The sequence below is a fragment of the Nicotiana tabacum genome, chromosome 15 (genome assembly GCF_000715075.1).
Source record: "Nicotiana tabacum cultivar K326 chromosome 15, ASM71507v2, whole genome shotgun sequence".
NCBI classification, from domain to species: Eukaryota; Viridiplantae; Streptophyta; class Magnoliopsida; order Solanales; family Solanaceae; genus Nicotiana; species Nicotiana tabacum.
In genome coordinates this window covers 32,252,679-32,266,544 of record NC_134094.1, presented here as the reverse complement: position 1 = coordinate 32,266,544, position 13,866 = coordinate 32,252,679, and the positions used below count along the sequence as shown (strand labels likewise).

The 13,866-nt window shown below is 33.1% G+C and overlaps 1 protein-coding gene across 5 annotated transcripts; it reads right to left on the bottom strand.

Moving 5' to 3' along the window:
• Positions 1-3,473: 3,473 nt before the first annotated feature.
• On the bottom strand, positions 3,474-11,258 carry LOC107811836 (ankyrin repeat protein SKIP35-like). 5 transcript variants are annotated; one of them, XM_016636828.2, is made up of 5 exons: positions 11,085-11,207; positions 10,738-10,868; positions 9,848-10,502; positions 8,736-9,168; positions 3,474-4,695 (listed from the first exon to the last, which is right to left on the bottom strand). In XM_016636828.2, the coding sequence occupies exons 3-5, from the start codon at positions 10,471-10,473 to the stop codon at positions 3,889-3,891; spliced, it is 1,866 nt and encodes a 621-aa protein (XP_016492314.1). In that variant the 5' UTR covers positions 10,474-10,502; positions 10,738-10,868; positions 11,085-11,207; the 3' UTR covers positions 3,474-3,888.
• Between the last annotated feature and the right edge of the window lie 2,608 nt (positions 11,259-13,866).

Sequence of the window (13,866 nt, the reverse complement as noted above, 5' to 3'; positions counted from 1 at the left end):
ATAAATAAATTTATCAATAATATTTTTGAGTATTATTTATTTACTTAATTTTATGAAATAAATTTAAAGCGTGGATAGAATCACATTATATCTATTATATGTCATAAATCTACTAATAATTGTAATAATTATTATTTTTATATTATTTTCAAAAATAAAGTAAATTGAATTTTTCTTCCTGTTTGTATTTAATATGCATAAAACATAATAAGTTTAGTTAAAATTACTACATAATAAGTTAAATTATATCTATACTCTATAGTTTTCTCATCATAATTTTAAGAACTTTCTAATCTCAAATTCAAATAGTCTTTCCCTTTCAATTCTAATAGTAAATTTTTAATAATTTTCTTTAATTTTGCTATTTTTTATCTAATATGTAGTCTTATTACATTTTATGTGGCTCATTAACTTGTAACATTATTTAATATCATTATCAACTACTATTATTTAATATTATATAGATAAATATATAATTTTTTAAATCATAAAATAAATATTTATTTTATTTTAAAAATATTGCTCGAAAATTTTAAATTATTTAAATTTGTTAATAATATTTTAAGTATTGTATATTTACTTTATTTTCTAAACTTATGATTTATAAATATCCTCACATTATCTCTAATTTATTTTTATTATTCAATATTTTTAGTTTTTGATTTTATCTATTAGACTTGAGTTATGTGGACTTATCCATATTATGACCTTTCTTATCATTATATAAAAAACTTTCTCATCCCAAATTTAAATAAGTTTTACCCTTTTTTCTATGATAAAAATCTGAATTTTTTTTTCTCTATTTATTCTTTAGTTTTGCTATTAGATTATTCAATACCTAATATTATACATTGTCGTGTGGCTTTTCATTAGCTTGTTTGAATTTAATATTTATTTCTACCATACTCTTTCTAATATAATATAGATAAATATCAAAAAAATATTTCAGTAGTAACTTTGACTTTATTATTCATATTCCAAAATATAATTTTTCTTATCATATTTCAAAAAACAATCTCATCTCATTCTATTTTTTAGATTGGACTGCATTTTCAAAACATTATGTTATGCTTTCAAATTTAAACTAACCGGACTCAATTCAAATATTAATCATAAAAAATATTTCTTAATTGTTTGAACATATATATCTAAATGTTGTAGTAATATTTACGTATAAAATATTCATTTACCCGATTTATCAATATTAATATGACTTTATTATTTTTGTTATTAAAATATTTTGTATTGATTATTTAATTTATTTTTCTTACATGATTAATAATTTGAATATTTTATTTAAGATCTTATTTTATTTTTTTGCTTGAAATTTTTTATTTTTGAAAGTCAATAAATCTTTAATATCTTAAGTAAATTTTAGTTTTATTTTATATTTTAACTTACTCCAAATTATAAATAGTCATAGGTTATCTAAATTTACGTCTTTATATATTTTTTATTTTTTTAACTAATTTCTTACCTCCATATTTCTAGCTAATAGAGAAGAAAATCTATGAGTGGATCAATATATAGATATAAATATAGATATAGAAATGTATATATATAAATATAAATATAGATATATAGATTAGATTTGTCTAAAATCTATTTAGATTATGTATAAGATTCATTAAACTACTTCCATTAATTATGTTCCATTTATAATTTTTAATTATTAATATTGTCCTAAAATTGCCAAGTGGCTTCATTTTAGCTTGCCACTTGGCTTAACCACAATTTATTAGGTAGTAATAAATACAAATAATATAAAAACTAACTTATTTAGTTATTACGTTTTCACTCATTTAGCTACCTTCAAATATGGTTGTCCAACAGGATGGGACGGGACGGGACAAAATTAACGGAACGGGACGATATTTAGCCAGGACGGTGGCGGGACAGGACGACATTTAGCCGGAATGGTGGCGGGACGGGACGAAACGGTAGGCCCATCCCGTCCCGCTAACAAATGGGATGGGACGAGACGGGACGGGTTCGCGGGTTCGCTGGCCTTAAATGCCGTTTTTTAAAAAAATAAAAAAATTATTTAAGCATTAAGTTTGGCAACGACTATTTTTTTGACAATGACTAAGTTTTTAAAGTTTGCAACAGCTAGTTTTTTGACTTATTTAATAAACTTAAAAATTAACCGAAAATTAGGAAACTAAGTAAAAAATTATAAAATATTAAAACAAAAGACTTGTAATGAAATATTCTAGTAATTATAAATTTATAATAGAGTTATAGTTTATTTAATATAATTTCAAGCCATTAAGTAACTAAGTAAGAGTGTAAGACAATTCATACAAAACATTCAACACTTAGAACCTTTTATTTTATTAATAGAACTTTCAAATCTCACATACAAATATAATTCTTTTGAAGAGCACCTAATCCACGCAGCCATCTTCTAGGAAGGATTCTGTTTGAACTAGGCCTCTTAGTAGCCAATTACAAATTATCATACTAATATTTGTAAGCTCCTATATAACTTCGTTGTAACTTATCTATAATTTCTCTCGCACATTGTTCTAGAATTGGCAATGTTGCGGGACTAGTGGGTGTTTCATCTAATTCTTCTTTCTCATTTTCTTCATCCTCATTTTCTTCGTCCTCAATAAAAATAACATTGCCAAATTGTCTTTGTAAAGTTTCATGATCTAGTTGTTCTCCAAAATTAATATTATAACATGCGGGGGTTGGAAAAATAAAGTTTCATCAACATGAGTCATTTCATCTATATGTTTTCTAATTCTAGGAGAAGGGCTTGGATTAGGACTAGGATTAGGATTACTACTACTTTCATCTTTACTACCTTTTTTACTAGTTTTTTTAAATACGCCAAATACATTCTTAGGTGCCATAATTTAAATACGAAATTAAATTAAAAAAGTTAAACACAAAAATTAAAAACACAAATGAAATACGAAAATAGAACACGTAAAGTAAACACCAAAATTAACCACAAAAAAAAAAAGAAACGCGGGACGAAACGAGACAAGACGAAGCGGGATAGGCGGGACGAGATAAACGGAACAAAACGGCCATCCTGTCCCATCCCGTTTAACATGGGCCCATCCCGTTTAGAACTAAGTGGGACGGGACGGGACGCAGGACGGTCCGTCCCGTTGGACAGCCTTACCTTCAAATGGTAATAAATTCTTTACCTTTACAAAAGTTATGATAGTTCAACCTGAGTTTTTTTTAAAAAAAAAAAACAAAAAAACAAATTCCAAAGTGAGCAGAGTATTGATTTGTAAAGGCTAGAAAGAAATTTCCCTGTTCCAATTGAGTAGAACATAAGTGAGAAAAATTCCAATTTTTTTCAGATACTCTGATATGAATTATACTAAGCTTAACAGATGGATCACACTCTGAACTCCATAAACCTAGACAGTTAACTTCCTGGAGCTGCAATATAAACAGATAAGCTGCAGCAGATTAAATAAAAGGAAAAAACTAACTGATACCCAGTGTTTACACCAAAGCACATTACTTTACCATGATTAAGTGGTAAATTGAAGTGATAATATATGTTAATTCATCATAATTAGTGATAAAGGTAGATATTGAAAAGACATGTCATGTATTTATTGGTTTAGTGTAAACACCGGATAAAGGAGAACCGCCACGAAAATAGCCAACATGTATGCCCATTCGCGTTACCAGCCTTCTGAATGTAGTTTACTCAACATACACATCAGAATATGCATTGTACAAACTCCCTGCAGATTTATGTATCTAAGCCAACAACTGGTTCATTCAGATAATTGACCAACCTTGAGGACATTTTGCTCACCTTCAACCCCACCAACTATTGTGTTATTGTACTTTGTGAAGGGAGAGTGAAGAGAGGTGAAATTTTTTCAAAATCTAAAAGATGCTATCATCCTAAGCACCATTGGATGCATTTACCAAAAATGGGGGAATATGATGCTCCAAAACAGCCAATAATTCTCTTCCCTGGTTTACCTCTTCCAACACGACGCCGTCAAGCCTTTTCGCTGCTTCCACGAGCTGCCCCCTAAGCCTTTGTGATAACAAGCAACCCCCTGCCTTGACACATTCCCTATACAGCGGCAGGTATGCTATTGCTACTCTCAAGGGCCCGGGAAGATCCGCCAAACACACGGGAGATTCCCCCCATTTCAAAATACGCACGATATTCAAGTAGTGTTCTTGTCCTTGCCTAAGCCCGTCTGAGAAAGCAGCTTCCGACCAATGCTCCCGAAGGAAAGACCTGAGCTCAGGAGCGACAGCCTCGTCATCCGACTTAGCGATGCTGTCGGCGACCGCATAAGTTGCAGCTGGATCACCAAGGAAATCTGAACTTAGGAGAAATGCTACACCATCGAGAGATCCGCCACTTCTTTCACCAGCAGCCTTAAGAATCTCGATACTTAGGGCAGCAAGAACATGCTGAGGAACGTGAGGAAGGAGATATTCGGCAACTTCAACCTGACTACTGGAGGTAGCAGCTGTGAGGGCGAGACATAGTTCCATGTCTCTGCAACCTCTTTTAACAAACCAGTCAACTACCTGAATGCAGCCCCTTTCAGCAGCTCTCATCAAAGGTCCCAAGAAAGCCATCGCATTCCCTTCTTCCACTAGACATTCCATAGTTCCAATTTTACCATAATGGGAGGCGAATCCCAGAGCCAAGTCGACATCAACGTCCAAGCTATTCCTTTGAGCAATCTATGAGAGAAAACAACCAAGCAAAGATGAAGATGATAGACAGCTCTACCCTCCAAATATGCCAGGAGAAGAGAACACAGCAACAAACAAATAAGAAAATATCAAGGTAAAATTTTTCTCCTAAATTCAAGCCTCGGCAATCATACAAAGAAGTGGTGAAAAGAAGCATTATAAATAAGAGAAACACCACGACTGACCAGAATGAGGTATAAATCAATAAGACTGCCAAGTGGAAGTAATAAAACAAGACCAGTACCGACATTATACAAGTTTACCAGCATCAAAATCATGATGTTTCATCAGGACATCGAGCATAAGTGGGCTGAAGTACAAACAAATTAAAACAGCAGAATATTCTTGACAACATAAAACCCATTTGTTTATCAGTTGCCAAAGCAAATATAACCATACTATAGTACACCTCAATCAATAATGCAAGACAAATAACTCAAAACATTTACAACCTCAATCAATGATCAAGGTGAAACTTTTGCTCGTAAATTCAAGCCTCAGCAATCATACAAAGAAGTGGTGAAAAGAAGCATTATAAATCACTCAACTGGACCACCACAAAGCCCCCAATCTAGAGAAGCAATTAAGAATATCCAAAACAGAATAGCTTACAAAAACACAAAGTAATGCCCAGTAGCTGAACATCAATGAAGTTAGCAATATCACCAACTTCTCCCTTGCCAAATTAAATGAACTTTGGCATACAAAAAAATACTAGCTCATTTTCCTATTTTCACCTTATGAAAAGAAAATAAAGACATACCACTGTGCCAGTTTATAGATTAGTTAGCTGCCATATTTAAAGAGGAAAAAGGTTTAATTTCCATAAACAAAATTTGAGGGTTTGCGTTGATATATTAATACACCGGACGTTGTTTGTTTGATGATAGTACCTGGTCATTTGCTCTTCGTTTTGTCTACTTTCTTACTCCACCAGTGATCATACTCCAACACGTGCGCGCGTGCACACTCACATCACCATTTTGTGGGATGTGAAGCAGTGAAAGCAACAACACGATGTGATTCCTAGCGATTAGGCTTCTGAAAGGCCATTGTTAAATTCATAGATAGAAAGAGGCAATGTTGATATCAGTGGCTACAGAGGGGTGGCATTACAACTCAACGATTTCGAAGATGCTATGGCAGTCACAAGGTTAAAACCTAGGAAATAAGGACATTAAATTTTAGGGACCCTATCCAAGTTGCAGTGGATTCTTGGCATGAACAGTTGTCACTACACAAACATGCGCATGACATCAAATCCTAAGAAACATTTGGGAGTGAATGTTGGGCAGCTAAAGTCCACATCCACAAGATGAGTGTCTCAAAGATATAATATTGATGGATGTGCAGTCATATAAGATAAGACAACATTAAAATGAGCACATTCGCTAAAAGGTACAAGTAGCACATATCAAGGAAAAACGAGAGGTTGTTTGATATGGTTCGGTCATGTCCTGTGTCGACCTCCAGATGCATCGGTTTGTAGATGTGAACCCAGGGTGAGTGTCTCAAAGATATAATATTGATGGATGTGCAGTCATACAAGATAAGACAACATTAAAATAAGCACATTCGCTAAAAGGTACAAGTAGCACATATAAAGGAAAAACGAGAGGTTGTTTGAGATGGTTCGGTCATGTCCTGCGTCGACCTCCAGATGCATCGGTTCGTAGATGTGAACCCAGGGTGAGTGAATATGTTAAAAGGGAATGAGGTAAACATAAAATTACATGGAAAGAAGTTGTCTTAAAAAACCTATAATCTCTTGGAATCCATTTGTAATTAGCAAAAGATAGGGCAAAATGGAAGAAAAAGATTTATATGGGCAATACCAATTAGTTGGGATGTTTAAGTCATGTTAGTACGTCTACTCTAGGTCATATGCCTCTATCAAAAGGATCTAAAAGGAAGACCACTTGCTTCTTATTCACGTGTTTGAACTCTTCCATCTCTGCCGCCTAGTTGCACGATGCTGTATTGCTCTCCCACAATCCCGTTTTCACGGTTTAGGCACTTCGTGTCAGCGGGCCTTCAAGCATCCGAAACACGTCGGGATTGAAAATGATATTCTAGGAGTCTTTAGCCTTGTCAGAGATTTATATGCCAGTAGAAGATATAGAGAACTTCTAGTACTTCTACTTTTCATTTCTAGTTTGTATGATATTGGCCTGGGATGAGTTTAAATGGAGAAACATGGTCAACGAAGATTCATACAGCTGACCCCAAATTGTTTGGGACTGAAGCATAGTTGTTGTATTTGGAGTTAAACCCCCACGTTACTGAATACCATCAGGAAACTACATCCCACCTTTTTGTTCTTTTCTTTCAAGTAGAAAACACATTTTTTACATGATCAATTGTGTCATTTTCTAATGACATTCAGAAGAAAACCAACATTGTTAAAGGCGAAAAACATAAAAGTGCCAAGTCTACTAGCACTTTAGCTGCAAAGTACAATTAAAGCTTGCAGTTTAGTGAAAAAGGTACAAATGACGAGAAAAATAAAAGAATCTTGTATACTTACGAGAAAAAAAAATATTACCACAAACAATAATATATGGACAAATGAATGGGGGAGAAAGAAAAGCAAAAGTCAAACATAGCAAAGTAAAAAGTGGCCTACAAAGCTCAATCCTCAATGACCATTTTAAATTATTGATTCAGATGCAAAAATGCGATTTTAGGTTCCTAACAGATTATAAGTTTCTAATGCAAGGATTTGGTGACTAGATTTTTAACTAAGCTTCTCATTTCCTATTTCAGACCACTACCATGATCATCCATACAGTTTCTCTCATACACTCAATCTATATATGTGTAGTGCGGGTCTGTATGTACCTTTGTTTGTTATATGTTTTGTTTAACAGTTTCCTCTCCTAGTGTTAGTGTATATGAGCCATGGCCAATGCCTTACTATGAATTAGAACACCTCATAACCGGAGCATAGCTCCATGCTTATACCTAAATTCAGAGCTTTAGCACACCTCTGACACACCAGAAAGAACAGATCTCCAATTTCCTTCTCTAGAGTGAGTTCGAAGTAGGACAAGGAACAAAGGGGACAATCCTACTATTCTTTTTCACAGCAGGGAGATGCAGCTACTACATTGAGGAATTAATTATATATTTTAACTTTTATTCTCTCTTTAAATTACTTTAGATGCTTTCTTAATCTGTATATTGACGCTCACATATTGAACTCTATATGTGATGTTTGAACCTAAAGAACTGATGGAAAATGCCCCTCGTATCTCTTGCTGGATAGTCCTAACATTATTTGCACCGTACGTAACTAGTTATATACAAAAACCTACAATTTCTTCCTAGTGAAGCTCAAGCCATGGTCTTCTCATTTCAAGATTTTTGTTTTTAATGTTTGTCCATATCCAACACAATGCCTACTGAATATTGTAGAATTATCAGTGCTATTGCGATAGGTTGACAACCAGCATAAAAATAGTGGAACTCTGATGAATCTTCTCAATAATTAATTCATTAGGATATACCAATTTCAAACCTCAATGCTATGGTGTAACTTACTAGAATATTAGTAGAGGTAATGAGTTCTCGCGCAGAAATAAAGGCCAAAAAGACACCACTCTAATGAAGTTTCAATCAACTTTCTACCTAACAAGTCACTCCAGCATGCTGCACTATATTTGGATGTTTAACTGCCCTCGCACTAGGAGAAGAACTGGATTAAGGAAATCACTTCAACTTGAGATCTTCGTCGGTGTTGTGGTGTATATGTAAATTTTTCTTTACTTGTTTACGTCTCTGTTGCTTTTTCTCGAAGTGAAACTGGGGTGAAATATTAAAAGTACTTTTCTAAGTCTGACTGAAAGTTAAGGGCGAGAAAAAAAGAATGTCAAACAATACAAGCATTACAAGTGAAACCTAATATATCAAGCACCATAGAAACACAGTAACCTTGGAAAAATACTAGGAAGTAAATCTGACTAAAAGGGAGGATACGTCTTTCTAAAAGCAAAGGTACAAAACAAATATTGTAAATGCTAGTATACCTGGAGAAGAATGCGGACAAGCTCAGTGCTCCCAAAACGAGATGCTTCAAGAAAGCATTGGTTGACATTGTCCGCACCGCCCTCCACCAACATGCCAAGCAGTCCTTGGATTGCCGTAGCTGAAATACCCGATGCCCAGCCCGGATCAAACGAACTAGAGAAGAGCGTAAGCGGGAAGCAAGCTGCATCAAATGCTTCCGTGAAATCCTTTCCTGTAAGGTGGTTCCCAGCAAGATCAAGGAAAGTCTTGAAAGCCGACAACTGTAGTTGTATTTCAACAGCAGCATTATGCCCAACTTTATCCCTGTTCCCTTGGCAGCGGGAATGGAAACCAATACATTTAAGAGCCCATTCAGTGAACTTCTGAACCTTAGCACCAGCTTCTGCCTTCAAAACTTCATCCCCATTGCACTCTTGAAGTCGTTCATGCAACCTGCTAAGAGTAGCGGTGAAAATCCAGCCAAAAGTTGAGCAACACAAGCACCCAACATAAGAATAAAATAGACATGAAGTGAAAAAGGAAGGGAAGGGGAAAAAAAAAATATCAAAAGTTAAAACTCGAACTCTTAAATCATTACCAATTGAAATCCTAAACATGCAGAAATAATAACAACAGAACAGCAAAATTATATCAAGATTCTTTATTTACTTTACCAATAAGCAGATGCATGTTCTTAATGCTTACATGTCTGGAGAAGACTGAAAGTAGAAATGTAAGAATTAAGAATTTTGGGCAGATATGAATTTCACAGATTGTTCGAGACTGAGAAGCTAGTAAGATGCTCTTTCAAGTGAACAGATATGACTCTTTAGGGTCAGGTCAGTATGCATGCCAGCAAGAAATTAGATTTACAAGAAAATCTTTCTAGACCTACGTGCAGAGCGGAAATCCAAAATTCATGGTTTTGGAAGAACTTAAGATTTCAAACAATACGCAGTATTTGTACTAATTTTACCAGATATGCATATTTAAGAGATGGTAGAACATCGAATGGAAAATTCAATATCCTTTGGACTTATTCTACCATCAAAAAGTAAATTCAAGTTTATGTGAGAAAAGTCCAACTTCAATCACATAAATGATGTAACGGGAAAAGGGCAAAATCTCTGACCTTTGTGCCATTACAGTCACGGTATCCGCGAGGCTCATAGTTCGACTCTGGCAAGCAGAAACACAAGAAGCAAGAAATGAAGTCCTTAGGGCTGCCCGAGTGAAATCAAAGGCACCATTAGAAATGATCTTCTTAATCAACCCTGTTATCCCATATAACTCTTCTTGTGTACTTAAAAACCATATCGAATCTAAAGCAATGCACAATGCATCATTCAGAGTCAGGGGATCCGCCAGTAGAATCAAACTCTCGGCGAGCTCCCAGTCATGGCAACTCACAGCACCCTGAAACAATCGCCCTAACTCGATCCTCTCTTGTCTATTAAGCTTCTTCTCATGCCCCGATTTCTCATTTTTCCCAACCTCACAGTCTGAACTAGACAATCTGGCTTTAAGTTTATTAACTCCACAATTACACCCTCCTCCTCCCCCAACTATAGCAGATGATCTAAAGTCTTTACTTACAAGCGGAGATTCTCTCGAAAATACCACATTTCCATGGCTTCCTTCACCATTCTCATTGCTCAAACCAGGTATTCCAGTCTCACAAGATTCCACTTCCATCTCAAAACACTGAGACTCTTCTGTATTAATCTTGATCCCACTTTCTATTCTGTCTTCTTCCATTTTTGACCAATCAAATTCAACACCCAAAACTGTCCACCAAACAACTAAACAATCAATTCTTCCAAGAAACACCCATAAGGTAAAATAAGATGAAAAATCCACACAAAAATCTCAAAATTTGAGCAAAGCCTCTCCCTTTAGCAAAATTTAGACAAAACCCAAAATTGGTTTTTCCTCTTCCAACACACAAAAAAAGCCCCAAATTTACACCAATGAAAGATCAAACTCCATCATATTGCACAAAAGCGAAAACAAAAATCAGACCTTGATATCCATTTCAACAAAACTAGAGGATCCAAGAAAATCCCCAAATCAACATATAACAGCAAGCTATGCCCAAAAGTTCAGATTCCTAAGTTCACCATAAAACCCCTTTACCATCAAAGAATCAAAACCTACAACGAAACAGATTCTCATTAGCTACGAAAAGGGTATGCAGAAATGAAAAAACTTACCCCCCAAAAAATTCAATTTAATAGACAGATTCTTAAAGAAAACTACACAAAAATAAGCTTACATAATAGAATTATTACCACAAAAAAGGGAGTAGGTGAAATGAAGGAAGGAGGAAAAAAAAAGTGAAAATAAAGGAGAAGAAAAATTAAAGAAACCTGATATAACAACTAGTGGGGGAGAAAGTGAGAAACCATGTGCCCCTTGTTGTTCTTGGATGGTTAAGAGTATTTTGCCCCTTTTTTATTATGTGTTTCTCTCTTTTTTTGTCAATTTTCTCCTGCAAGTTTACATTTGTTTATTTCAGATTTGTTTTTTTTCATTTCTACTTCACGGAATCTTAACACCTTTAACAGAATAAAAAAGAACAAATAAAAATCTGAGGAATCAATTTATTTTAAATCCGAAACCCTATCAAATTAAAGTATCATACATACAACAATAAATAACTACTTATAGTATAGAATAATTATAGATAATCTATTACTACTAACTTACACTTGGTTAAAATACATCATATTGTAAAAATATTTATGTTATCATCACGTAAAATTATATTTCTATGATATTTTATTAAATTCTTTCTCGTTCCCTCATATTGAGCCTCTCACATGTTCAAAAATACTATTTGAGTTTGAGATATCCTTATAATTTAAACCACAAAAATAAGTCATTTTTGTGCCCCAATGGTCTAATTTAAAGGTCAATAAATTGGATGCAAGCCTTAAAATATAAGGTTTAAATTTTAATAAAAATAAATAAAATATTAGGTAATTTTTTTTATCATGCTAGTAGTGTAGCATATATCTAATTAAATAATCGAGTTACTCACAAACAAATCGAGATATACTGTTATTAGAAAAGAAAAAAAAAGGAATCATTCGTTTCCAAAACTAAAAAAGATCGAAAGGGAGGAAATGTCTTTCTATAACTTTCATCAGAATAATTTAATGGAGGACAGTACGAATATTTTCCTTGAATATCTAAAAGCTTTTATTTTTATATAATTTCAGGTGTCATTGTTCTTTCTAATATGCTTAAGAATTATGATGAAAAAGCAAAAGAGAAAACTACAAAATAAAATTGGAGGACAGACAAGAGTGGACTGACTACTGAGTCATGAAAGTGAGAGTCCCTCTTACTATAACAACACACCACAAAAGGTTGCCCCCCTCCATGGGCCCCACTTCTCACCCCACCCCCAAACCCTTCTCCCCATTTCTCTCTACAATCATTACACAAAACAAACCCCCTAACCCCTTTGTCCTTTTTTTTTCTTTTTTAATTGAAAAGGAGGCCATCATAAAGATTTTCTTAGAAAATTATACTCCTCTTCTTCTTCTTTTTTCCGTATAATTATAGTGTTCAGGTCAACTTATATTAATTTTATATAATTTTATTATCTTTCATTAGTACAAATATTGACTAACTCTACTTGAACAAATAAAAGCTAATTTTAACATAAATTATTATGAATTATTAGTGACTTTTTCCATTTTTAAAAGTAGTCATTTAGAGGGTGATATAATAAAAAATAAATATAATTTTTAATATAAAAATAAAATTATTCATAACATTATTTTTGATAATTTAGTTAACTAATTAATTTATTAAATTGACATTTTAAAAACGTGAAATCTACTAAGTAAATAAAAATATAATTAGTTGTAACTAATTTTACTCTATTGAATGAAGAAAATCAATTAAAGAAAATTATGTTTCAGTTTTTTGAAACGAAAAAAAGGACAAATCAATAGGTTAATACGAATTAGATAAAAATATGGTGAGTTGCAAAAAAAATTAACTTCTAGCAAATGAGAAAGAAAATTAATTTAAAAAAAATTATATTTCACTTTAAAACGATAAAAAAAAAGGACAAATTAATAAGTTAATTTAGTATGAGAATAAATTAAGGTTGTAAAACTGCAGCTAACCAACACAATGAGACAAAATAGATTTTTCTGTGATGGGGTTATTCTTGGATTTCCTAAGAAAAAAGAGTGAACTTATCAATTTCTATATTTTGGGTATTTTTTATTACTATAATTGTTATACAATTATTATTGTTATAATTGATAATCGTGATATTCGAGCTAGATTGCATGCACTAAAATTAATTTTGCGTGATATTTGTTACTTCCCACCAGCATAGGTGTTGGATGACTCTATCTACCAAGATTTTGACATATGAAAGATAATATTACCTAATATTTTTGACTCCGCTGCGATTTATATTCGGGAATTTATAATTATTTTAATCACATCCCTTTGGAGTGGGTCCCACAGCATCTATAATCATTTTTAATTATAATTATAATAAGGTATGATATTCATAGGGATTGGTGGTACTTGCACAATTTTTTAATCGAGCAATATTTTTCAAGTTTATTTTTTAAAATATTTTAATGAGCTTATTCATGTACATTGACTGCATTTGTTGCTTCACTAAAACTGTACACACAACTCATAATTTAAAAGCATTTGTTATTTTAGAGGGATGAGTAGGATGACGACTTCCCCATCTCTATTGTATTCTCTATGCTCAAATGTCGGTTTTATCCTCTTGTCGTATTTGAAAAGGCCATGATTTTGTGACACGAGTGAAGGCTTTCCGTAATTACAGTCCTTAGCGTTGAGTCATTCTAATATGGGCCCAATCCTATAAACGTTTTTTGGGCTTGATCCACACATATCACTTTTGTAGCCTTATATTTTGAAGTTGACCGCTTTTTCAACAAAACAAAAGTACTAGATTGTTAAAATATAAACTACCAACAATCTCCTATTAATTTGTAATATTTTCTTCACTTAATAAATACTATGGTTAATTTTCTTGAATTTTTTAACCAATATAATACATTATTCGACCTTGGTTTTAGAGATTTGAAATATACTTGGTCAAATAAGAGAAAGAAAGGAAATAGGTCAATATTGAAGTGG

Excerpts from the sequence above, each read along its gene's own strand:
- LOC107811836 (XM_075230452.1), bottom strand. The coding sequence starts at position 10,473 with ATGGAAGAAGACAGAATAGAAAGTGGGATCAAGATTAATACAGAAGAG. Across the intron at positions 9,169-9,847 it reads GTGACTGTAATGGCACAAAG|GTTGCATGAACGACTTCAAG; the intron begins GTCAGAGATTTT and ends TACTCTTAGCAG. Across the intron at positions 4,696-8,735 it reads TTGTCCGCATTCTTCTCCAG|ATTGCTCAAAGGAATAGCTT; the intron begins GTATACTAGCAT and ends TTTCTCTCATAG.